Source organism: Pavona decussata, unplaced genomic scaffold, assembly GCF_977016875.1.
Source record: "Pavona decussata unplaced genomic scaffold, jaPavDecu1.1 SCAFFOLD_254, whole genome shotgun sequence".
In the NCBI taxonomy this organism is placed as follows: Eukaryota; Metazoa; Cnidaria; class Anthozoa; order Scleractinia; family Agariciidae; genus Pavona; species Pavona decussata.
The window spans coordinates 5,403,011-5,430,868 of record NW_028145657.1 but is presented as its reverse complement, the minus strand read 5'-3'; the positions used below and the strand labels follow the sequence as shown (position 1 = coordinate 5,430,868).

General features: G+C 39.3%; 1 protein-coding gene and 2 pseudogenes across 2 annotated transcripts; 2 read left to right on the top strand and 1 right to left on the bottom strand.

Annotated features, from left to right (window-relative positions):
- Positions 1-55: 55 nt before the first annotated feature.
- Positions 56-27,858, bottom strand: LOC146456766 (uncharacterized). Its single transcript, XM_085092775.1, has 21 exons — positions 27,638-27,858; positions 26,278-26,386; positions 23,327-23,393; positions 22,357-22,446; positions 21,872-21,934; positions 21,195-21,266; positions 18,902-19,018; positions 17,642-17,722; positions 16,709-16,867; positions 15,817-15,897; positions 14,271-14,341; positions 13,841-13,952; positions 13,191-13,416; positions 12,615-12,706; positions 11,565-11,730; positions 10,786-10,820; positions 9,622-9,680; positions 8,974-9,025; positions 8,014-8,061; positions 1,649-1,735; positions 56-1,246 (listed from the first exon to the last, which is right to left on the bottom strand). The coding sequence occupies exons 1-21, from the start codon at positions 27,738-27,740 to the stop codon at positions 1,130-1,132; spliced, it is 2,007 nt and encodes a 668-aa protein (XP_084948901.1). The 5' UTR covers positions 27,741-27,858; the 3' UTR covers positions 56-1,129.
- LOC146456767 (uncharacterized) lies at positions 2,451-8,007 on the top strand (annotated as a pseudogene). Its single transcript, XR_014858727.1, has 3 exons — positions 2,451-3,095; positions 5,262-7,511; positions 7,653-8,007. The product of XR_014858727.1 is annotated as an uncharacterized LOC146456767 (transcript).
- LOC146456768 (uncharacterized) lies at positions 3,522-4,093 on the top strand (annotated as a pseudogene).

The following is a 27,858-nucleotide window of genomic DNA, read 5'->3' as shown; positions in this document are numbered from 1 at the left end:
TGACAATCTCCTTTTCCAGCTTGGAATCTAAGTAAAAAGAAAATCACACAGTAAATCTACCCATGATGATATAATTTAATTACCAGCTTTGACACAGCAGGTCGAATTGGATACTGGAAGGTTTACAGAGTCCTTTCTTTTTACATGTTACAGATCTTTTTCACCGTGAAAACCATTACATCATATATATTCCTGTAAGTGTTACAAACCATCTTTTTAGACCACATGCTGTCTTGCTTTGCGAAATTCAACTTCGCAAAGCATTTCAAAATTATTGAACGCAATTTAAATCGGAGAAACAAGTTCCACAGCTTTCTTTTTCGATTCTTGGTTAATGGACTCACGTTTTGATGCACTCTGTTTCATGTTTAGTGAAACTCAGGCAGTCTTCAACAATGAATCATAGATTACAAGGCTATAACGAAGTGTATTTATTCTACTCGGTCGAGGTATAATGGCCACCAAGCGAGCTAGATATCTGCTACTGATTGAGTCTCGCGGATGAATAAAATGAACTGAAACCTTTTGAAACCAGTAAAAAAGAGTACGGGAAAACAACAGACGCGCTAGGTGGTATTTCTATTGTTTGTTTGTTGTTTACGTTATTTATGCCCTGTCTCTAGTCAGTTTCCTGAAACGAAATAATATGTTTCCCTAATATTAGAAGCTATATAAAAACGCTCCCTCTTAAAAGGACTTTTTCACCTTAAAAATAAGCTTTTTGTTGCGTAAATTAATGCGCCATTTTTGCCGTGTTTAATGAACGTCCTGAGATCTCGGCAAACCAAGCAAGCTCGGCTCATGTCATCGGCCCCATAGAAACAAATTATCTTGTTTGGGGTGAACATGAAATCCAAGAAATCCAGATCAGTATGATTGATTTTCCCAAACGAAAACACCCGCGACAACCTTACAGTTTGACGGTAACTGGCGTAGCTCAAGGCTTCTCTTTGTTTGACGGTTACTGGCGTAGCTCAAGGCTTCTCTTTGTTTAACGGTAACTGACGTAGCTTAAGGCTTCTCTTTGTTTGACGGTAACTGGCGTAGCTCAAGGCTTCTCTTTGTTTGACGGTAACTGGCGTAGCTCAAGGCTTCTCTTTGATCTCTTCATTTTTATATGCATCTATTACTAATCCAGGCCATTATTGCTAAGCTCTTCGACATATGACGCTGGGAATGCTCCTTCCACAGATCCTGTCCTACCAACGATCCAACCATTGCCTTCATTTCTGACTTGAACAATAATCTACAACAACAAGAGAAAACCAGCTAAAGTTTGCCATATAACTCTATTATTTCTTCAGTATTGTTTTGTTTTGTAATTTGAACTGCTTGTTGTCCTTCTAACAGCCACCTTTACTAAGAGTCTTTTTACGGTGACAAGCTCGCAACAGCTTCTCTTTCATTCGGATACAAGCTTGCTGTTTCTTGTGTTTCTTTTTAGGACACCTCTTTTCCAGCACAGCCCGGTTATGGCAAATAACGCAAAGAGGAACTCAAAGAGCACTAGAGTGTTTTTTTTAAAACAGCGGCGAATAATCAAAAGAAAGAAACAAACTGATCACTCGCTGAAAAGAAAAGTTGTCAGTCAATTTGCACTGTAGCATTCGCATGAATTGAGCCTGTTCTTACGCAACCATCTGCTGACCTGATTCGCTTGAATCGTCAGCTCATCTCCTTCCTGACCATTGAAATCGAAAAGGCAACGGAGAATAACATCATCTGGCGAAATGACCTACAGCAGAGAAAAGGAACAAATGTCAGTCAGTGCCTTTGGTGTCATTATGCAGGCGTACAGAACAGAAAAATACACTGCTATTTGCAATTTGTCACGTCCGATATTAACGTCCGATACCAAGTAGTTAGGTTCCAGCTTTTTTGGCTTCTGTGCCACTTTTTCTTAGGCCTTCATGGTCATCCGATGAAGTAATCACGTGACCCAAGGCGGACTGACCGCAGTGAATTCACTGTACAGAAAAAGATGGCAACTGGTACATATCCCTCCCCTCTCCTCCCCCTAAAAAATTCGAACGAACTGGGCCTGTTCTCACGCCACAAACTGCTGACATGATTCGGTTGAATCGTCAGCTTCTGAGGGGGGTTGGAAGGGTTGGTGGGTTGGGGGAGGAAGGAGGGGGGCAAGAAAAAGTGCATTCAAATGAATACATTTCAACCGGCCTCTACAACTTTACCCCCTCCCTGCATCTGTGCAAAATGCACAGAATACACTATCCTTGTTTACTATTGTTGTGTTACATTTTGACATTTTAGCATAAAATAAAGGTTAATGTTGGCAAGCAACAACTATTGAGCCCGCATTATTACTGCAGTCCTCCCTTAACATGTGACTTCCATATACGGCAGCCTGCTTTGCATCTTATTCTGTGCCAGTCTTTTCAATCGCCACTTTCTTGGAAGGCTGCAAGTTGAGCGGCAGCAAAGTTTTTCTCATGGATTTTTCGGGCGTGACAAACGAGGTCCTTCGCCTGTTACTCGCTCAAAACCAACTACCCATCGCCGGAACACGCGAACAAATGATCGAGCATCTTGGCACCATCAGCGTGGATACGCCACCATCGCGTACGCGAAGCGCTGATTCTGCCGATCCAGCAGCCAAAAGGCCTCGCGCGAGCAACGATCCTCCTCCTGCCGCTCCTAATCTTCCCGATCAGGTTGAGCAGCCCAACCAGGACGGCGATTTGACGAATGAACGGAACGATCGACGAGATCCGCCGCAGGCTGGTCCAAGTGAAGGACGTGACATCCGAGAAACCTCGTGCGAAGCACAAGATGGCGTCCACGAAAGGGGCGTTCCGCCTTCCCCTGTTCAAAATCCAGCCGCGCTAGCAGACCTCATCGCCACCATAGTCGATGAGAAACTTAAAAATTTTGCTCCAGCTAATCCATCACCCGTACCACAACAGCCTTTGCAGTCCGCTCCTCAACCTCCAGCTCGACATCAGCTATCTGACCCTGTTTTCGTCGCAAGCCTTCTTACGCAATCTGGTTCCTCGAACTACAGCCCATCTTGTCCCACATGCAGTCATCCATCGCTGCCCACGTTCCCCAGAAGACCCAGCAAGCAATCTTACGCGGTGAGTTTGTTGAATTCGATTCTTTGCTGCCAGAAAACTCCTGCCTAAACGAAAGCGAACTCCCCGGGGTTTCTATTTCGTTCGAAGGGAAACAAGTTAACATCCCCACCCCTGCCCGCAAGAAGAAAACCCACATTGACTCCATTGATAGGTGGCTCTCGGCCTTTGCTGTTTTTTGTACAGTCTTGCTGACTTCCTTCCCTCACAGGGCTGTCGAGATGTTTGCATACCAGGAGATTTTCCGATCGGCCTACCGTAAGTTCGCGGGTTTTGCGTGGCTTTCCTACGATATAGACTTTCGTAGGAAAGCTGCCTCCAATCATTCCCTTAATTGGGGGGAAAGGGATATCCAGTTGTATCTCTTGAAATTTACAGGGCAGGCAAAATCCTCTTGCACCATATGTGGTAGTGGGGATCATTTTTCTCATGGGTGTTCCCTCTCTGCCCTTAGGCCCAATTCTACCCAACGAGGAACATGCAACAATTACAACAGAGGTGCCAAATGCAGCCGGGAGCCCTGCCCCTTCAGCCACCGCTGTAGGCTCTGCAACGGAGAACACCCTGCCTATCGACACGATGACACCCCTTCAAAAACTAGAGGCCAGGGTGATAAAAAACACTCAAACCGCTAAAGGTGTCATATCATATAAGCCCCAAACTCCTGTAAACGTTTCCCTGCTACACAAACTTCTTAAGACCCACCCTGATCAAACCTTTGTAACTAGACTTTGTGATGGGTTAAGCCATGGTTTTCACTAAGGTTACAAAGGTGAACGTTTCCCCAGAGCTGCCAAGAATCTCCCATCTGCCATCCAACAACCCCAAGTTATTGAAAAAAACCTGCTCGAAGAGGTCCAGCTTGGTCGCCTGGCTGGCCCCTTTGAATCCACCCCTTTTCAAAATTTTCAAATTCATCCCCTTGGCCTGGTTCCCAAAAAGGGCAGCCAAAAGTGGCGCACTATTTTCCCTTTATCCTACCCCAAGGGGTCCCCGGATAGCTTAAATGCTAATATACCCATTGAAGATTACACCCTTCAGTATATTCGTATTGACGATGCCATTGCTCTGGTCCTAAAACATGGTCCTGGGTGCTTTATGACGAAAACTGACATACAGTCAGCTTTCAGAATTATCCCCGTTCACCCCGAGGATTGGGAACTCCTGGGGATGTCCTGGAAGGGTCGTTATTACTTCGACAAAGCGCTCCCCTTTGGCCTAAGGAGCGCCCCCTACCTTTTTAATCAACTCTCCGATGCCCTGGAATGGTTGGTGACAAACCACCTGAGCATCCCCTCCATCATTCACATCCTCGACGATTTTTGCATTGTTCAACCTGCCCCCTCATCCCTTTGTGCCACAGCCCTCTGCCGGGTTCTTACCCTCTTCGAGGAATTAAACATTCCCCTTGCCCCAAAGAAAACCTTTCGCCCTACCCAGGTCCTTGAATTCATGGGAATAACACTTGATTCCGTAAACATGCAAGCCCGTCTCCCGGAGGATAAGTTATGCAATGCCCGGTCCTTGCTATCCAACTGGTCTTCCAAACGGGTCTGTCGTCTTCAGGACCTGCAGTCCCTCATTGGGACTCTGCAGTTTGCCTGCCGGGTTATTTCACCGGGTCGCCCCTTCATGCAACGCATCATTCACCTTACCCGGGGTTGTGTTCGTCCCAAGCAGATTATTTTTCTCACCCAGGAGTTCAGAAAGGACATCCTCATGTGGCAATTTTTTCTTGATCACTGGAATGGGGTTAGCCTTTTTCTCCCCCCTTACACTGAATCATCCCCCCAAATCCATTTGTACACCGATGCAGCGGGTGCAGTCGGATACGGGGCCTTCTTCAACAATCAGTGGTTTCAGGGAAAATGGCTTCCCTCCCACCAGCTCAACCCCACTACAGGAATAAGTATTACCTGGCAGGAGCTTTATCCAATTTACCTTGCCTGCATGATTTGGGGGCCCTCTTGGGCTAACAGGAGAATTTGTTTTTATTGTGACAACCAGGCAGTCGTCGCAGTTTTGTCTGATAAAAGCTCCAAAATTCCCCGTATCATGAACCTTGTCCGTTTGATTACCCTTCAAACTTTGAAGTTTAATTTTACCTTTACTGCAAAGCATGTCCCTGGGGTAGACAATGGCATAGCTGATAGTTTATCTCGTTTTCAGATGTCTCGGTTCCGCCTACTCGCACCAGATGCATCGCCCGTTCCTTGTCCAATCCCTCCTTTCCTGACAACAGTCTAACTATACAGGCTGCTCACTATATTTTTCAGTCCATCGCCAGCTCTACTCGTCGAACCTATTCCTCTGGGGAGCGCCACTTTATTAGATTTTGCCTGTTTCATAAACTCATTTCACCCCAGACCCCCTTTCTCCCTACCCACGAATCAACCTTGATCCAATTTGTCACTCACTTATCCAACACCGTTTCGTATGGCACCATCAAAGTTTACCTGGCAGCAGTTAAGAATCTCCATATTGAGTTTGGCTGTCCCCTGGACTTCTCATCCATGCCCTTTTTACACAAGACCCTAAGAGGGATCAAATCATCCCTTGGTATTGCTAAACGGGCCCGGTTCCCTATCACTCTTTCGATCCTCCTCCAAATTTATGCCAAACTAAAACCTTTTCAGTCGTTGGACACGGATTCTTCAATGTTGTGGGCTGCTTTTACACTTGCATTTTTTGGTTTTTTGCGCAGTAGCGAATTTACTTGCAACGGCAAGTTTGATATCCAATCTCATCTGACAAAATCAGATGTCCGTTTTTACCCCAACATTGTCCAGCCTGTGTCCTTCGAGATTGTCATTAAGAAGTCCAAAACGGACCCTTTCCGTGAGACAGCCAAGCTCACTATTGCCAAATCAAACTCGACCGTATGTGCAGTCACCGCGTTAAGAGACTATCTTCTTCAAACTACTTCCAGTGGAGCTACCCAGCCTCTCTTTCAATTTTCGGATGGACGTCATCTTACTCGGTCTTCCCTCACAAATAACTTACGGGCTCTCCTCAAGATTTGCGGATTTGATAGTACCTGCTACGCGTCCCACAGTTTCCGCATTGGAGCAGCTACTACTGCGGGGGCTGCTGGCCTTCCAGACTGGCTCATTAAAGTTCTTGGCCGTTGGAAATCGGATGCGTATCAGTCTTACATAAGGACACCAAAAGAATCCATTCTTCAAGTCCCTCAAAATTTGGCCTCATGTCTATCTTGCTAATGCCCGACAAACATTTGGATGTCTTATTGCCATGATTATCGACGACACTTCCTGGGTATTGGGAACACTATGATGTCGCTTTGTACTGTTTATTGAGAACACTATCTATGATGTCGCTTTGTACTGTTTATTGAGAACACTAGGATGTCTCATGGTAACAATTTGGGAACACTATGATGTCCCTTTGTACTGTTTATTGTAAACACTATGATGTCTCATGGTAACAAATTGGCAACACTATGTCCTACTATAACATTTATTATGTAATGCTATCCAAGTTTTTAGATTGTTCAGTTAAGGGACCCTGGTCAACCTCCTTTGATGCCATCGACAATATCGATATTCATGGTGAAGCGAAATCTAAATTATCTACTGTAAGTTGTTCCTGAAAGTATGTTTCATCCCTTTTGCAGTTCCACAGTGATTTCGTTCATTTCACCATGCTCCGAATAAAATATAATAGCCAAACTCTCGCATATAACCAAAAACAAAGGTGTGGCTGACTAGGGCCCCTTTAAGGTTTTAAGTTAAGCGCATGCGATTATACCTGCTTGTCCACTCCTTAATCCCTTTTCTCCACCAATGGTCTTTGGTTCATTGCATTTCCCCGTGGAGCAGATAAGAGCTGTTTCCAGCCCTCGCGACCAGTTGGAGAAAAGGTCTTGGGGAATGGGCTTTGCACAGGGTACTTCTCGTATTACTCGGCGTTTTGGGCGGGGAATTGCTGCCTGCGGCACCCCTTCAGCCCTGTGCTGAAGCCCCGTCAGGGAGGGGGGGCTATAGGATTTGCTGGACTTGGTTAACTTGGCCCAAGGACATTATGCCGGCCATGCGTTTTCACGTGTGAACTATGCCCCCCCTTGCAGGACAGGCATGAGGCACCCCCTCGGTATGGCGCCATGTACCGAGGCCCCTCATTCGGTCATCATCCGGTCGGTGGGTTTTATCCGAGCCTTGCTGGTATATTCCCTGCCCAACTTTGCCCACAAAAGAATATTGTGTTTTCTTTGTGTCTGCGCGCCATAACATTAATTGACATTTTAGCATAAAATAAAGGTTAATGTTGGCAAGCAACAACTATTGAGCCCGCATTATTACTGCGGTCCTCCCTTAACATGTGACTTCCATATACAGCAGCCTGCTTTGCATCTTATTCTGTCCCAGTCTTTTCAATCGCCACTTTCTTGGAAGGCTGCAAGTTGAGCAGCAGCAAAGTTTTTCCCCTCCCACCCTCCCTTTTTCTCTTGTTGCTTGCCTCCCCTTATCCTGTCTATTTTGTTCACTGCATTTTGCTCTATCCTTTGTCAGTTATTCAGAGATGTTTAATAAAATTATTAAGGGCGGGGAATGGAATTGCTGCCTGCGGCACCCCTTCAGCCCTGTGCTGAAGCCCCGTCAGGGAGGGAAGGGCTATAGGATTTGCTGGACTTGGTTAACTTGGCCCAAGGACATTATGCCGGCCATGCGTTTTCACGTGTGAACTATGCCCCCCCCTTGCAGGACAGGCATGAGGCACCCCCTCGGTATGGCGCCATGTACCGAGGCCCCTCATTCGGTCATCATCCGGTCGGTGGGTTTTATCCGAGCCTTGCTGGTATATTCCCTGCCCAACCTTGCCCACAAAAGAATATTGTGTTTTCTTTGTGTCTGCGCGCCATAACATTAATTCGTTGTTTACGACTGAACACAACAAAGATTACCTGCACATACGATGCTGGAAAGAATCCTGTCTGGCTTTTACTTGTGCCCTTAATAACAACAAATAATAGTGTTAGTTTATGTGACCTCAACGATATCAATGGAGGTTGCTGGTTAATCATGATGGAGTTAAAACATGCTAAAAACAAACCAGTTAAACTGATCAATTAATTGAATCCACACAAAAACAAAACGAACCTCAAATAACGATTTCAAACCATAGAAAGCCCTGGTGTCAGGAGCTTGAGTTAATATTTCGTTGGCGCTGACATGGGGCGTGCCTAAGAGGCGTCGACGACATTGTGTGCTACTATAACTCAAGCGCCTGTCGAGACACCATGTTACAAAGCACAGCCTTACTGGGGACTCTTTAGGTTCGATTACTAGCCCCGAGGGACCCGAGGGAGGGGCGGAAATCGAGCCAAGAAATTCTTCACTCCTGATATTTGCAGGAGGGGAGGGGTAGGGGGATCCTTTTCATTATCCCACACTGAATTCTATCACCTTTTGCCTCTTGTTTCTCTCCTTTTCCAGTGTTTTCCTCCGTTTTTATCTATTTTCTCTGTCTCTATCTTCTTCCCTACATTTGTTTTTCAATTTCATTTACGTTTTTCTGCCCTTGATCAGTTCTTCTCTTTATTTGTCATATTCCGGAATCTCTGTGCATTCATCAAGTACCACCCCTCCCCCCTAGAATGTTAACGAAGCTGTTCAAAGCAGAAGACAATTCGTGCCACTTGTTTGTAGTTTGAGTTTAGTTTCAAAGCTCTTAAAGCCGTCAAATCATTTTCTCTGCCACTTTGACTGTCGAGACTGCTTTAACAGGAAAAGTCAATTGCACATATGAAGCAGAAATACGGAAAACGATAAATCTTAGAGAAGAAATAATCTGCTGCAGGATTTAACGGGGAGGACAATTTTTAGAGGCGATCAGGAAAAATAAAAATACAAATTAGTCTTACCTCCCACCAGTTGTCATCTGCGCTGTTAATAACTTTTATTTTATCACCAGCACTGCAAGATGAAAAAAAAAATACTTTGTTGTACAAGAAAACGCCAGCAACCTTTTAAAGACATATTTGAGTAAGTTTATAGAGTGTAATCTGTTCGTTCACGATAATTTTTAGTGGATATTATCCAAAGAAAACCGTAGATTTTTTTATACAACTAAATCCGAATTTACAAGTGAACCGTTTGGTGCCCTGAAGGAGAACGATATCAATGTATTACTTAAATTACAACTAGACTTGGGGTTGAATATACAAATTGTGACTGAACTTAAGCTGGGTCTTCCGAGTATGTGCAGATTTGATTTACTACTGAAGAATTTGATTGGATTTCGATTTCGATTATTATTAAAAATAGTAACACATCAGTGCTTTGTATAACCTGTTATCGGGCCTAATTCTTAGCAGTTCTCTTGTTTTCTCTTGCATGGATCCTCAGTCGTTTCAGGTTTCCACGGGAATGGAGCGAATGGTTAACAAAGCGAAACGAAAATACGGCCTGGTGGCATGTTACAAAGTCAACAGTTTTCACTGATTGTGGCGAAAACTAGAATAACAAAACAAAACAAAAAACGAAAAAGAAATGGAAATCCATGAGCTCACCATAATTTAAGGTCTCCATCATTCTCTCCTTCGAAATCGTAAAGCGCTACACAGCACTTCTGAAATAAAAACACCATTCTGCCGATTAGTAATCCACACTGAGGAGGACAAGCGGAGCTGAAAAAACTCAATGAACATTGAATGAAATTATTCCAGTAGACAGGAATAAAATACAGTGCTCTGAAAATTTTAATTTAAAAACTTCAGGAATCTGGGCCCCCTAATATGCGCAGTTTAAGAAACCTTAAGCAATCACAGTGGCAAAGTCGATGAAAATTACCTCTTACTAACCGAGTTCCACACTGTAAGTTACGGACCGAGGTTTTTCCTGTTGATTTAGGTGCTTGGGCCATAAATCAACGAGAAAAAAACGAGGATCCGTAACTTACAGCACGGACCGAGAAAACGAGGTTAGTATAATAAATAGCATTTCTAAGGTTAATCGAGCGCTCGGGAAAGAAAACTAGTTGAAGTCAAGGGAAATTTAGCGGGCCGTGTAGTGAAATAATAATAATAATAATAATAATAATAATAATAATAATAATAATAATAATAATAATAATAATAATAATAATAATAATAATAATAATAATAATAATAATAATAATAATAATAATAATAATAATAACACTTATATAGCGCTTATCCGCATGCGTTCTAAGCGCATATATTGACCAATCACCGCGCGTACTAACTTAGAGATTAAATAACGTACCTTAAGAAGACCAATTTAATTTGCGTTCTTTAAATTACGTCGTTCATGATTACTTGAGTTTGTTAACTTGTTTCATCTGACCGACTAGTTTTAGTTCGTCGGGATACTTCAGCGAAAGTGAAACGAAGTTCATCCTCATATGTTTAATTTACCTTCGTAAATCAAGCCGGTAAGTAAACGGTCCCAGGCTATGCGCCGATTAGTTCGAACCTTCGGCAATCTCTCCAGCCCCCCCCCCCCTCCCCCAACCCTCCCCAGTGAGGAGGTTTGTTGAAGTTTTGAATTGATCGGTGCATTATTTCACAATGTACATTCTTGAATATATTGTTTTGCGGTTTTTAGAAGTCATGCCTAAACTTTTAGAGCTAAGCAAAAAGCATGGCATCTATCCGTAAGAGCAAATTGTCCACAAGTTGAGACGGATAGTTATACATCATCAAAATTCTTACCATTCCTGAGGAAGGAATCATTTCCTCTGCAGTATCTGAAGCCAGAAAGAGAAACAAACTTCTGTGAGTTCTGTGTCAATGAGACAAATTTTACCACATACTCAAACGATTCGTTTCGGTGAAATATCCCCTGTTTGAAAAGACTGACATAACCCGGCTCAAAAATTCGGATTAAATTGTGAAGAATGAAAAACTGGCGACTAGCGTTTTCTTCAGCGATAGGTAAAACTTTGGCAAGGCTGAAAACTAGTTCCCTTTGTGTTCGGAGGGCCAACTAAGTCGCTAAAAGCGCAAAAAAGGCCAGCTAGCATCTTCGTGAAGCCAACAACATTTCGTAAATTCGGAAATAAGATTCCACAACCCAAATGTTTTGACAATTTAGGTTTTCAGATCAAATTGTGTTAGCTTCACACAAATTTTCCTCCTAAAAGGCTGTTAAATGACTGGGGAATGAAGACTATTTTGTTTTAATGCTCTCGTTGGGTGTCAATGGAAGATTTCCTTTCCTTTCCACTGTACTGATAAAACTTAAGGATTACATTATAAACCGAACTCCTCCAGCTACAGAAAACTGATAGTAATACTAAAACGAGAACTTTCAAGCGAGGAAAGGAAATATGAAAGATAGGAAAAAGTACGGAAGCTTACGTCAAAAAGCTTGATTTTTAGTTTCAAGGACAAAGTTAAAGTATGCCGGTGCTTATATCAGAGGAAACGCGATTATAACAACAAGGACACTCATTTGAATATTTCATCATCTTTCCTCTCCGTTTTCTTACCGTAAAAACCGTCGTCTGTCCTGTACGCAGGTAAAGATGCTGTTGGACCCAAAGCTCTTCTGTGAGGGGGTGGGGTGGGAGCATCGTCCACATCACTGTACACAGGGCCATCAGAATCATCTTCCTGGTTTCGTTGTATGCGAAGTGACTGTCCCTTTGTATTTGACTGTAAAAAGGAACCACACAACGGAGTCAAGTCACACTCAGCCCCACGCTTACATACATAAGGGGCCTTTGGATTCTTGTATGAGTACGAATAAGAGATTTGAACAATGATAACTGAGCCCTTTTGTTATTCCAAAAAGAAAAGATTTACCTACGTTCCGAGGACTTGATTTCGCCACTATGCCGTTCTCACAAAATCCTGTCAGTAGTAACATGACGACAGCCATCTCATTTTCCCGCCAAAATGACCCTGGTTCACTCGCGCGCACTAATTTCATAGTCGTACTTGTACTCGTACTAGAACTTAGGTCTCTATCAGCTGGGATTCTACTCCAGTTTCTATTAAAGGAGTGCCACTACAATAACTTATCCCTGGATTCTCTTCACAGGAAGGGAAGCTATTCTGTTATAAGGTTGTGGTCCCAGGGGGGTGCCCTTTCAAAGTTTTAGTAGCGGAGCGGTACGCTGGGAGAGGGGGATGAGCATCCCGCCTCTTGCAAACCTAATCCTTTTCGGATACGAATTTCCTGACCAAATTTTTTACCAAAACAAATAATGTATTCGCTGCCCATTTTAGATCTGATCCCTAACAAGACGCTCATTTTCAGATTGATCACATTTTCAAAATAAAACAGCTCAAAACCCACACGCGATGCGCAACATATTAATAATAATATAAGCTACAGTCAGTATAAAGAAAGAAAAAATCTCCTGGAATTTAGGTTTTGGGTCCATTCTTGCACAATGATAGCTTTAAGCCAGACCAAAACCAATTGTGACTTGTCCCATGCATTTTACAGCGCTTGGCACTGGTTATACGCATTTGCTGTGAATTCTGATTCAATTCAATTGTTTTCAATTTTTTTTTTACATCACAGCACTCACTCTATCTCCTGGGCAGTAAGGTACATTGTCCCGGCACTTGTGATGTACGCTCATTTTACAAGCCTTACAGCGAGCACCCTGTCGAATTAAACCTGTTATCAAGGAAAGGAAAAAAAAACAGACCAGGTTACAAAAAGGCAACGAATAGCACCACTCTTCCGGGCATTTTATACACACTTTTGCTTTACAAGGTATACCAACCGCACCAATTGCATCAGATGTGTTCCAAAAAAATATCAATGCCCACCCCTTAGAACTTAGAGGAAGTTCAATGAATGTTCTGAGGTTGGGAAGACAAAGAAAAAGACAAAAAAAGACAAATTGTTGTAATGGAAATATTAACATTTGAAGAGAGGTGGGTGTGAGGGCTCCAAATTAAAAAAAAGAAACTTCCACGTGGTACGGAAATTTCCTTGAATAACACAACAAATCCAAAATCACCCACTGGTGAAATGAAACTTGCCACTGATTGATGTTCTAAGCACATCTTGAGCCCGATCCATCTGATTCTCAGTTTCGCATCTTGTAAAGGCATGTGACAAAATTGGCTACAATATCAAGCAGAAATCTTAGTACCTTTTATAAGACCTTTGCAGTAGTAACAGAATTTAGGCTTCTTGAAAGTGTGTTCTTCAAACTGATGCTGTCCAGCTTTCCTTATTTTCTTCCCTTTAGTGCTGTGGACACTCTGTCTTTTGTCTACTGGACCTGTCACACTCTCATCATCGCTAATTGTTTCATCTTGAAGATCGTCCTCAGTAACTTGAAGCCTGTTAAGAACATCTCCTGTGAAAAGTTTAGTCTACAAAGAAAAAATATAGAGCGTAGTTATAATATACCCTGCGTAGCAAACGCATGAAAAATATAGGGCATTCAAGCCATGCGCGCGAGAGAGAGACACGCGAGGGTAAAAGGAGCCACTTCCACCCTCATGTGTTCCCTCCCTCGCGCTCCATCCTTTTTTTCGGGTCCTTTACATTTTTCACGTGCCTACCACGTAGGCTAAAAATAATAATATGATAACTTTCAGCTCAATACAGTACATTACAAATAACAGCCTAACCAGGCAGTAATACCCCAGTAGTTACAGTGCACTGCAACAAACTACTTCGAGAGATTTTATTTTACAAACTGGAGAACAGAAAATTCCATCAGGTTCTGAAATAACCGATTAGACAACTCATTAAGTTAAGAACAACTGTGTGACCTTTTTAAACCAGTCTCACCTGCTCTTTAGCAACACAGCAATACCATTCCTTCATTCTCAGTTCATTCCTTTGCTTTAATAAATCTTCTTCAACTTCTGTGGCATTTCCGTATGATGGGTTATCTGAGTAGCTACGAACAAAAAACTCATATTTCACAACACATGGAATAATAGATTGTTCCATCTGATTCTGATTACTGTATATACTTTAATGCTCTCTTGCAAAAACTTTAACTCTAATGTGTTTGCTAGACGCTTTTTTTTGTAGTCCTTTGCTTCATTTTTTTTTCTTCGTTTCTGTTTACTTTGTTTTTAACACACGACCATCAAGTTAAAACATGCTCTCTTGTAAAAAAGCATGTTCTGAAGGAGCCATCGCAAAACCAACGTAAGTCAAGATGTGGCCTTGGCATCCAAATTTCTATGAATTTACTCTAATCTAGACTCACCTTTCTTGTAACTGTTTTAAGGACTTCACAGCTTCTTGATCCTTTTTAATCGATGTGTCAAAGTTTCGTAACTGTAGTAACACAAAAATATTAAATGAATTACTGACCTGGTAATAATCTCGTATTGAGGGATTTTATGCAAAGCCATTGCACGTGACTCTTTCACCTTGCAACTGAAATTGTTACAAATTAGAAAATATGGGTGGTTTGCATTGCCACCATGTTGGTGTACTAAACAAAATAAAATTTGTTCACATAGTTTGCACAAAAATGGAAGTTAACTCCGAGAGGAGAAAAATCTTATTGTTCCTGTACACCAACATGGCCGCCATGCCGTTACATTTAAACTGTCAATAGCTCTATCTCTTTTTTATCAAAAGGCTTCAACACTAACAATTGGTTTATCACTTCTTGCTAAAAGCTGTTCAAACCAAACTAAGTAAAGCATAAATAAATAAATGAAAATAAAATAAATCAACTTTGTTTAACGAGGGTGACACTTAACAGTTAGACGACTGACAAACCTGTGGCCCTCGGATTCCAGATCGAATTGAATTTGGAAATGTTGGTTTTTGTGGAGGGAGGAAAACCGGAGAACCTGGAGAAAAAACCCTCAGAGCAAGGACGAGAACCAACAACAAACTCAACCCACATATGACATCGAGTCCAGGAATCGAACCCGTGCCACATTGGTGGGAGACAAGTGCTCTCACCACTGTGCCATCCTTGCTCCTCCGTAAAAATAATAAAAAAAAATTTGATGTAAACAAAAGACAGGGACACCCAATGAGAACATTTAAGCAGATTATGCTCAAAATGTTGTCTCTTGTGTTTCCACATCCTTTGTGGCCTTTTAAAGATGTATCTGTGTAAGCTAAAACAATTTGATCTTTTCCAATGCTTTAGCTGAAAATTAAAGTTGCAGAAAGTGTTAGGAAAGAGAATCTCATATTTACAATTTAGGACTGTTGCTTGCTTCACGGAAATGCTAGCTGACCTTTTCTCACATAATTTTTTATTATTTTGTTATGACATATTTGCCCATCGGAAAACAAAAGGAATTAGGTTTCCAGTATAAGGTTACAGTGTGTTTCTCAGACAATTTAGGCCAATAAACATATTCATAAAATGAACCATTGTGTCCCCCTGAAAAGTTAAAAGTCAAGCATCAGTTGCAGTGTTACAACTACTATTACTATTTCTATGTTGCTAATAGAGCGGTTTTCAGTTGAGTGTCGAAAGTAATTTCACATTTGCTTTGGTTTTGCATTGCTACGCTCTGTGATTGGTTAACAAAACTTGTGCCACTTTCTCAACGAATGGGAATCCAAACCAAAACCAATTGTGTTTTCGCTGCACACGTTTTCCCGCGCTTGGCGCCAGTTACATGTATTTGCTTTGAATTCTGATTGGCTCGTTGTGTTGTTTACATCTGTTGTGATTGGCCAGAGTAATTTCTTTGGTTTTGGACTTACGACACTCAATTGGAAAATGCTCTAACATCACAGTCAACAATAACGGGTATGTCATTGAATAATGTAATCACCTTTTTCTGAAGAGCAATGTACTTTCTCTTGAGAACAGGTTCTGTCACATCCACCAAATAGAGTTTGTTGTCGACTACATTCTAGAACAGGATTTGAAATAATTTTCATCCAATTTTTGGTTATTGTTTTATTCTGTGAATCACACTAGTCAAAATAAATGCACCAGTCAAGCTAACAAATAAAAAAATAATGGCCAATCCGACTTTTAACCATCTAACATTCATTGTTTTATTACTTTAAAATAACTTGAGGGGAAAAGTTTCCTCACCTAATTAATTATGGAAACCTAAAATTTACAGATTAAAGAACACCTAATAATTAAATAGTATTAATTATAAATAATAATTACAAATTCCTATCTATGACAACAACAATGAGCTTTATTAATCCCAGACAGGTAGCAAAAGCGTGTGCTGGCAGACCTGTGCAGTTTACTGGCAAAGATAATTAACAAGACAATACAATTTTTTTATCCTTAACGACCAACAAATTAATAATAAAAATAACAAATTGAATATGTAAGAAATACTTAATATTGTGTTAATTATAGAGATGCATTTTAACAAACGTTATTGAAGTGAAAAAGAATGTTGTGTCTTAGTGAGTTCCTTCCACAAGGAGGTGCCCCTATTTGCAATCAAGTTTTTCATGGTTGAAGAGTTAAATGGAGGTATGCTCAACTGTTGGCTATGACTAGTGTCGAAATAGTGGCTGACACGTCTCCAGGTTAGGGTGCTGTTACATATTTACGTTTCTTGTTTATACATCATGCACTGTTAATTTTTCTTGTAACAAGTTTATTTAGAACATTCTCTTTGCGATAGATTTCTTACTTCATAATTAGGCAAAGTCCGTTTAAATAGTTTGAATTTCTTGATTCTTGCTACTCACTAATGACTGACTAGTCTCCTCTGGTCTGTTAAAGCTCTTCACTGGTGACGTAAATGTCCCAGGGCTGTTAGCCTGTACAAAGGTTGAAATATCAGCCTTGCTGTTCATTAACTGGAACATACATTCTATGCTGTCCAATCTCTGCACACTTTCAACTATCTACAAAGTAAAGCACATTTACAAAAGTTACACATTTGATTTGTTTGCAGAAAGTTACGTTACATGTAGTTGCTGTATAGGAAAGTCAGAGTTCCTACCCATTTTTGTGCACAAAAATTTTTCCATGCTTTTTAATAACCCTCATTTTCTTCTCCAGACTCGACATTGAGTCAAACTACACTACTCTCTCAGGATAGAGTAGAGACAGTTCTCATGATTCTGCGATTGAACATTTTGGCTAAGATAAAATTTAACTCAAATTAACTCAGACATATTTTCTGAAAAAAAACAACAACAAAAAAACAGCCTTTAAAATTGGTTGCCATGGTAACATTAAGGTGAATCAACACTAACCAACCACATCAAATTTTTCTCATATGAATTTCTAAAAAAGTTCTGGGCCAATGGCCAGTTGTTCAAAGCCGGATTAAGCTAATCCTGGATTAACATGAACTTTGATTCGAGTTTAATTACTAATCAGTAAAGATTCTTCCAAAAGATTTTTGGCTCTCAGTTTTGACTTAGAGTTTTCTTTACCTTTAGCTTGAAAGTAGGGTTTAAAGCCACTTTAAAAGAGCAAGATGAAAAACCTTGATTACCTTTTAATCAAGGTTTAGCATAAATTTGCTTTGGAACAACCCAGCCCTGGAGTTTCAGGGCATTCATTCAAATATTACAACAGTTACTCAGGTTCAAAGTCACCATGGGCAGAATCCCACACCTACCACACCCCCCCCCCCTCCCCCCTTGTGCCTGCTACAAGTTATTGATTACATTGTCTTTTTCAATCCTGGAGCATTCTTTGAAGGCAACTTGCAGTGATTCTGAAACATCCTCTTGAACAAGCTGAAGGTCCTGTGAAACCAGACAGGATTATGTTTAGTTTTAGTGCCAGCTTGTCAGTACAGTTAGTCCAGTGAAATGTCAATAACGTTTTCATTAACAACCTAAAGAAGGTATGCCTCTGACATTACTGGAAAGAATAAAATGTTCAAGTTTTTAATACCCCTTAATATTAGTTTGTAAATAGTTTGGGAATAATACATATTCTAAGGAGTTGATACTGTTAATAATTTTATTAGCAAATTGAAAGGAATAGTCATGTAAGGGGCTGTAGACGAGTGGTCAACTAATGCTTCAAAGCTGCTACACAAATAATCAATAATAATTATTAGTAGTATGATCATCATCATCATCATTAATTACTATTATTAATAATTATATCATTCAAGTCAAGCACTAATTAAAAGTAATATCTGACAAACTTTGTAAATATCCACTGGGAGAGCATTTTAGAACCATGAAACTTAATTACGCTGTCTAAGAATGTTTAATTAACACACTACAATTCAAGATTAATTTGATGCCTAAGGGAAAGATGAAGACGGGTAAGAATACTCTTTAGAATTTTATGTAAGCTCAAACTAGCTTGGTGATACGTGATGAATTGATCATGACTGACTGGCTGACTAATAATTTTGACAAGCCATCTGACCAACTGACTGGCCTAACTGGCTGGGTGACTGGCTTCCTGGCACACTGCTGAATAACTAGCTTTCAGGATGACTGGCTGACTGACTAACTGACTGATTGACTGGTCATGGTATACTGACAAACTGACTGACCGTTTGCATGATGCCAACTGATTGACAGAACGACACTGTTAACACTTGACTTTGTGTATGCTGTCCGGAAGGCGAGTTGGTAATACGTATAATTATACGGGTGATAGCTGTTTCATGTAGATCTGGGGTAGATGCATCTCAAATACATTGTATTAGGATTATTAGGATTGGTGGTTATAAATCAGCTGGGTCTGATATTTCTTGATTGCCAATACTGGATAATAAATCTTGTTTAGTCTTTTTCTTTTATTCTACTTTATGATTCTCAAAGAATGATTTCTATGAGCCCTTTGGATTCTCCTACTTAAAGCTTCCTTGCCACTTTCACTGAAATCATTTTTTCCCTTCCACACAATATTTTTTTCGTAATGTGTGTGGTGAAAAAAGGCATCACATGACTTTAACTTACATCCAGCATTTCAGGAAGTGTTGTAGAGTAGAAAACAGTGTTCATGTTGTTCACAGTATTCAGCTGCAGTATGTAGGCATTGTGAGTATTATGGCAAAGTGTTTGGACGTGTTCTTGCTAAAAGATAGACATCAAAATAAAGTTAGAAACAATTTGACAAGGGTCACTGACCTTATAAAATAAGCAATGCACAAGTTTAATGGTGAGGCAAATTTTAAAAGAGACTTTGCTCATCCCACTTCTGAACAATAACACTGAGAGGACAACTAAACTTGAATTTGCTCATTTGCGAGAACTATTTATTAAAACATGTCCTCATCACTCTTTACACCCCAGCTGACTAATGGAGGAAAAGCTGTTAAATATTAGTATCTATGACTGCTGAGTTGGAAATAATGTGATGAAATATGTTTAGCCTGGTGAATAAATGAGAATGATGTATTAATCAGTAATTGTCACAGGCGTACTCGGAAAAAAATCTGAGTCCTCCTATCAGGAGTCGAACCTAAGACCTTTGAATTACTAGTTTGGATCCGCATCCAAATGAGCATCTGCCATCTAGTAATAGGAAGGTCTTACAATGTAGGTTCGACTCCTGATAGGAGCACTCAGATTTTTTTCCGAGTATGCCTGTATGATTTACTGATTAATACATCATTCTCAACTGCTAAGTTGTTCTTACATGCTACAAGCTTGCACAGCACAATATTTGTCCAAATATTTACAAGCTTTATTTCCCCCATTCGATCATGTTATGTTATTATGCTTAATTAATTATTTAAGAGAGACAGAGGTGGTGGGGAGGGCGGGGGGCCTGGCTGGCTGGATTTACAGCTGAAAGGGCCGTAGCCACTAGCCTGGTCACACTAGTAACCATGCATATTTGTTGTAATGTACAACAGGATTCTATGTATTCAAACAAGAAAAAAATCATGTCAATCAGAATTAAGTGTCCCTTCATGTAAATGCAGTATGAGATCACAAGTCATACGTATACAAGGTTAGGATGAAACCCCCACCAGTGCAAGTTTTCACTTGTAAACACCCCATTAGAAAGCAACACACCAGGGACAAACTAACAATAAAATAAAGGCATCATCAACAGTCACTCTTGATCCCGTTTCATCCCCACTGAATTATAAGATTATCGCGTCTTGTATTCTCTTGTAGTCTTCTGTATTTCAACAACAACGACAACAAAAAACCTATGCTCATGTAATGTTCATTATTTTTATTTGTAAATATTTATTTAAAAACAAAAAAGCCAATAAGTTGTTGTTACATGTATAATAAATTATTTGAGATTCAGTAGGCTAACAGTTTCATTTGGAATTGGTGAGAGCTTCCATTCACGTTAGAACCAAAAAAATCAAAAGTAATGAACATTACCCCGGGTTGTGTCACAAACAGTCCACCATATATATAGTATGCAGAACTGGATGCAATATTAGCTAGAAGCACCTCAGTGTACTGTGTGTATAAGGCTTTTTATTATTGTTACATGTTAGTAACATATAGTTGGACTATTTTATAATAAACTAAATAAATATTTATTTATTTAATTCTTGGTTTTCACATGACCTCATAAAAAACTGAAATTCATAACTAAACACAATTTTGGGTTTTTATCTTCATCACACATAAGAAAATCTAAATTTCCATCGGCTTGCTTGTTTTCAGCAGGATAGCATTCTTTGTTTTGAAAATAGTCTAAGAGCAGTTTGAATTTTCGATTTTTGCGCAGTGCGTGACAGAAGGATTGCTGCTCTAAACATGTCACGTGCATGAAAACATCGATTTGCCTCGTGTTTTTTTTAGGTCTGATCAGCTAACATGTAATAGAAGCGTTAATGTCAATGTGTGAAAGTTCAGCAGAGAGAAGAAAGGCTTTGAAATAGCCAAGGTAAACTCCAGATGTTTTTGCTGGTTTCCGGCCGCCATGTTGGTGCCCATCAGACGGGGCACCAACATGGCGTCCCATACTAAACTCTGTAATTTTCCGTGGTACATTTTCTCGAATAACTCGATTAGGAGATATCGCACAGCCCTGTGGCTTTCACACGTTGTTTATGCATCACTCTTCTACAACATATCAATTTCTTGACTTTATCTATTGAATGGTTGAGGATTTTATTTTTTCACTTGCGTGACGATGTGTGAGGTGAAAACCACCTATTTTTAATTAATAACATTCCTTTTATTTTATTTTTATTAAATAATATTCCTTGATTGTCATCTCACACTGGGGATTATCAACAAAAAGTGGATTGAAATAAACAAACGCTTACTTTACCTTGGCAGGTTCTGCTCCCGTGTTTTGTAATTTTGCCAGTCTAGTGCAGGCTTCTGAATATTCTTTGTGGCACTGAATTTAAGGTTCAAGCACTCAGTATATACTCACAAATTGATGAAATCAAAGATAAATGTTAAACATTATAATATAGTCAGGAGGTTGACAATAAGAGATTTCAACAAAAATGAAATATTATTGGCTGCTGGCATTACTTTTTTCCAGAAAATATTCACGAGGCGAAAAAATGTATACCTCACAATTTTCACACCTAAGATGTGTCTCATAGGTCAAGTTAGAATATTATTGCCAACTTGACGTGCCAGTCCAGCTGTGTTTTATGAAAGCAAAGTTTTAATTTCGTCAAGTTTTAAAGAACAAAAAACTTCCAACACCTTAGTGTTGGCTGAAATGGTACAAAACCCAACAAAAAAATCCTTGTCATGAATTGTTTGGTTACAAATTATGAATACCTACAAAATCTCTCAGATTAAGAAGTGTACTCCTTCACAAAACCTAATAAATACATCTACAATGTAACTTAAAAGTTTATGAAATAAGTGTTCAATTTATTTATTTGATAAAAACAAAAAAATCTGGCTTTAAAATGGACTAAGTACTGGGGGACATCTTTGACTAATAAACGATAGAATATGCATGGATAATTGCATTTACTGTACCTTTTGTAACACTTCATCTGCCTTGTCAATCTGAATTTCACTGCTCTCTCGGAATGAGAATATCTGCAAAGCAAACGTGAACCAGTCAGGTATCCATGGAGTGATTATTTTCAATCAGATTCAAAACAGATAACTTACAGTGACTCTCTGACCATCATCCCAGTGAGCCAGGTTGCATAACGTACAACACATTACAGCCTATACTGAATTTCAGATCACTTCTTGTTGTACACTTAGCTCAGATTCACTGGAGGTTTTGCTGAATTCCTTCAGGAAACATTGCTCCAATATTTAATCTGCTGCTTTGTGCTTCATTTTGTGATAAAACTAAAAATCTTTGCCATAATCCTACCTTTTCATTGCAAATGAAACACAAAGCAGCAGAAAACACATTGCAGCAACGTTCCCCCAAGGAATTCAAGGCCATATGCAAAAATTCTGGTAAATTAATAAATTAATATTATCATGACCTAAGTTTTTCTAACCTTTTTTGTGAGTGCTTTCTTCTTTACAGCTTCCTCAAAAACAGCATTGTTAACCTGCCTCATAAGACTGGATGATATCTTAAGCATATCCTTAATCAGAAAAAACAATAAAATCAACTTTATTAAAGCAAAGGTCATAAGCGCTCGAGGTCATGTGCTGAACCTGTGCATTAGGTGCAAGGAAATCTGCCACAATTATATTATTCTGTTTTTCACCATAACTGATACGAAACAGGCGCTTGAGCTTTCAACGCAACCACTTACAAAAACTGCATGGGGCAAACACGGTGCTTTGGATGATTACAACTTACAAAAACTGATTACTTTTTAGTTTGTGGTTTGTTCTAAGCAAGATCACCCAATTCTTAAGTGTCGCTTAGTTAATCTGAAAGTTATCATAACCATTTTAGGTTTTTTCAGTGAGTTAACGAAGTCAGACACAGACATAAACATAATGCAAACAGCACGATTCCAGGCAGAATTTATTGAGAAAACACAACAAAGAACTTACCACCAGATATTTGCAGCAGTAAATAGAAATATGATTTCAAACCCGAAGAAGAAAATTAAATCTCATTCTGTTAGCTGCTACTTGTTGGACTACTTCTGATTAACAGTGAAAATATTCCAGTGGCTTTATGCAAATAAAATGTTGAGTGTTTGTTTGTTGGCATGTTTGTTTTTCACTGATATACATCAGAGTGAATGCAAAAAATTGTGTTCAGCCACCAGAACTATGGACATCCATCAAATTCAATAAATAAAATTTTTAACTCAGTTTGGCTACAGCGACTACTCAAAGGTCTTTAAAATCAATGGCCTGACAGAAATACCTTTCTTTCTCCTAGCAATATTTCTTTAAGACTTAAATAAATAAATTATTTTCCTGCACATCAAAGAAGAATCTTTATAGTTATTAAGTTTTGTTACTGAAATTATATGATAACTTGCAATATTTTATTTCTCTTACCTGGGCCTGTTTTTCATATTCCCCAAGAAGAGTTTCCCAGCAGCTAAAAGCACTGCTCAACGCATTTCTGGAAAAAAAGTTGCGCACTGTAACTTACAGAACAGTTGCATATTAACTAACAACTGATTGCTACGTGGCACTTTGTTTGATAGCAATACAATTTTAATAAATTAACTACAGTCGAACCTCCCTTTGCGACCACCTCTCGTAAGCGACCACCTCTCATTAGCGACCACTTTTCCAAAATACCAAAAGTTTTCGATTCAAATCACTATAGATGGACCCTCTCATAGGCGACCACCTCTCGTAAGCGACCACTTTTAGAGATGATTGTTTATAATTTTCAATTGTTTTTAACCTCCGGTAGGCGACCACTTGACACACAATCTGCTGTATCTCTCACTGGTGGAAATCGAAAAATGTGTCGCTGTAACATATTGGCTACATCATTACAGCAGACGCCATAAATCTCACAGTCGGAGCTACCAGAAGTGTTTCCCAATATAGCTTAGCATTGAAACAATTGATAAAATACATGTGCACTATACTTCACACTGAAATAAACTTTAATCAGATCGATTCTCTTGTAGGAAAAAACTCTCTCATCTTTTATCGTTCTTATCTTTTTGCTTATGTTCCGTTCCCTGAAAAATTTAGACAGCGCCACCTAGAGTAAAAAAGAGTCATTAAGTTTCTTTCACAATAATTGTCTCAATCGCTGTATTAAGTAATTTGCGAGATACAAACAATAATCACCAAAGACCCTCAGACTTTTTGCCTAGAATAATTTTGGACCAGTCTTAATATACTTGTAGCTAAGAAAAGTTATTACTTTGGGTTTCGATAGGCACTGGCAAAAGGCTTAGGTCTCTGCAATTACCATATGTAAATTACCCGAAATTTAGACCCCCTGTGGTCTGACCTCTGGTAAGCGACCACATATCCTTGACATTATGGGTGGTCGCTTACGGGAGGTTCGACTGTACCACAATTTTAAAAATTAAAAGTGTTTTCAGTAGGTTATTGATCATGAATTTAAGTTCAAATGTTTTGGGTATAACACCTTTAAAAGTGGCAAATAGTGGTAAATTAACAGCCAATTGAGGCCACATGGGCATTTACATTTGTAAATGAACAATCCCCCTCATGAGCCAAGCACACTTTTTGCCGATTATAATGATTCCACCAGAGGCCTCACTCATGAACACTCTTATGAAGAGTCCTAGGTATTGCTTTAACATTACACTTAACAGTTATTCCACAAGTATATGAGATGATAAATACCCGTAGCCAACGGAGCACAAAATTCCGAGAGGGATATAATCATCCCAAATCCAAAAAGCAAGAGTGGAATAATTAATTTTTGTTACTAAAAACAATCACAAAAAACTGCTGGATCTTGATATCATACCAAAAGACAAATGGTTGCTATTTCTTAGGCATGGTATACAGTGTACAAGATTTGGCCGCCAAGCCAATAAAACGCTGGAATAGTGTTAATAATCCAATGGTGCAGTTTACATACATGTATGTCGACTGACTTAATTAGAATGTAAAGTACTAAGCTACACAGCAAGAGGGGCCGGATGAATCTTGCCCAGGCATAATACTAAACGAGTCACAGGGAATCAAACAGCTGGTCCGCAATTAAATCTGACAAAATTGTCCTGGGCATCTGCAACACATCAAGTTACAGAGCTCGCATAAATTCAAAAGAAGACAGGGAACCCTTACAAGCATGTCTAAGAGTTTTCATAAAACACATCTGCACATGTAAAGGAGTTAATCCAAAATAAACCCCTGGCCAGTGTTTGACATGCACATTCACCTCACTGTTAACTTTACATTTCGCACCAAACTAGTTGGGAGAATTTGTATAAACATCCAGGAATTTTAACTTTGGTGATCATATTCTTTATTCTCATGGCTGGTACACAGTATGTGTGATGGAGTAGTGACATTGTAAGGAGAAATTGGATGTGGAACAACATGGGGGCTAATGGTGTAAAAAATTGAGAACTGTGTCACTTGTTTCATTAAAACAGGTTTCATGTCAAATTAAAGTAGAGTAAATTATTTACATTTACATTTACTAGTTATTTGGTCCGACGGTAAAATCATTAGTCAAAGACATCACACCAACCGTAAAATAAATATAATTAGTAAATGAGTAAAATACAGATATATCAATATGATAAAATAATGATATAAAAGTCAAATAGAGAAAACTATATATTGTTATCATTCGACGCTTGATGGAAGTAAATATTGTCACCTATTTCAAAGCCTGTTTCACAAAGCCATCAAAATGACTTTTGTTTTGTTTTACTTCATTTCATTCACAAGGCAACAAATTTGGGTACAAATACATACATTGATCTTCTTGTTATCGAAATGGTACTGAGCTAAATGCAAGTCCCCCATTTAAGGATGGTGCCTACTAATACCGATTGGAAGTATTTTTGTGCAGTTTATGACTACGCGGGAAAAGCAGTTCTTGGCAAGGGCTATGGAAATCCAAAAAGAAAATTGGGGGTAATCGTGCATTTTTAAGAGATAATTAAGCAACAATAAGCAGAAAAAAGCAGTAAAATACAAAGCAATGTATGGCCTTTTTCCAAATTGAAGCTTTATAAATTAGCTCTGAAAAATGCATGGTTATCCCCAATTTTCTGTCTGGATACCAAAAGCACTTTGCTAAGTTCTGCTATCCCCAAATACATTTAACCCATGTAAAAATATTCCTAAAAATATCAGTAGCCACCACCCATAGGAAACCCGAGTATCATGAGATGCGAAGAACATGTGCACAGTAACAATAGTAGGCACCGTCCTTAAAAGACGTACAGCCAGGTGTGGGTCTACCATCTCAGACTCATGTTACAGACAGCTGACACTGAGTTGTAATCTGTACTCCTACTTTTAATAATATATTATTATGTTGAACGCACCTATCTTTCTTCATCTCAGAGTTTTTCTTTCTAAATGACTCCACAACAGACAGTAACTGGTTTCCCAACTGTTCCTTAAGAGTTGCAACTTTGTGGGCAAATTCACCAACTACAAAATGACAGAGGTACAAATAAAAATAAATAAAAATTTATTTATTATTTTTGACTACCTCACATAGTCACATAGTGCTTTTTTCCACTCACCCATTCAATCTTTTTTTACTAATTTATCACTCCACTGAATCGGTACTGGTACTTATCTATTAGATAAAAGTACTGGCTCCTTGATCAACTGGAGTATTTTATCACTGCTGAAATTGCTGAGAAATGACAAAAGCTTGTTGGAGGCATGAAGCATAGTAAATTATCGGATGAAATTTTCGCTTAATTTATTTTCTCTTTGGTTTTCAAAATGCTGGATTATTTTAAAGCCATTTGTACACCTTGTTCAACTTTTCTAAAACAGACATCTGTGCAGACCAGGCTGCAAAATTAATTCAAGGTGCTGGTAGTTGTATGTCTTGAGAACCTGTTGTTGTTGTTGTTGTTTTTTTTTTTTTTTTGTTTTCCTTAATTTTTCCAACTCTCTTACAATGAATTTCCTGAACATGTTCCCTTGATGTTGAACAGATTCCATACAACCTTCTAGTTACTTCCAAAATTTAACCGACAGAGGAAAAAATGTCGGCCAACCCCATCGAAACTTGATGTGCACTCAGCTGTAAATTGGGTGTAAATTGGAAACCCAATTGCAAGACACATTGAGATTCACATCAAGATTTTTAATTTGAACTCAACAAAATTCTAGCCTATGACTTAAACTTTCCTTAACTTCCAACCAAAGACGCAGCTAGCAGTGGCTGATATTAGCTGGGATGTTTGGTTACCACACTAACACAATACAAGTGATAGCTTGCATACACTGATATTTCAGCATAAGTTTCACTGTTCGTGAATGTTTTGCCATCAAGAGAGTGCACAATATACAATTCTTTAGCATTTAATCAGTGTAATTTACAGCCTGCTTTCCGCAACGAATGAAGACCTAAGGTGGTATAACGGTTAAGTTTCAATCTCCGGTTTATATTTAGATTTTACAGTTACAAATTTACATGAAACGTTTGAAGTATAATATCGTTTATTTTTTATTCCTCGGTGGCTTTAGTCGTGCTCGGCTCAGAAAATGTTAAAAGCAAAAAGGTGCAGAATTCTTGTCACAAAGACAAGTAAACAAAAAGTAGGCGCTAAAAAGACATGAAAATGACAAATAAACAGCGACGAGAGATGACAAGACACTTAATCAATTCAACAGCAGATATCTAGTATCTCACTGGCATTTCTGCACAAGCTTTAAGCTTACCTGTTTTAAGAAGTTTAATGGCGCTGTGCGTATTAGATTTGAGCACTTCGTTTAGATTTGGATGAGGCAAGTCCCTCAAACATCCCTCCCGAGCTGTGGACATTTTTTTCCACTTGCAAGCGGGCAGAATTTTCTCAAACGTGCATTAAACACTTCCTTACAACATTTCAGTGGCTTCCGAGTTCCGAGAGGAGATTCCTTCGATCGCTTGTTCATTTCCG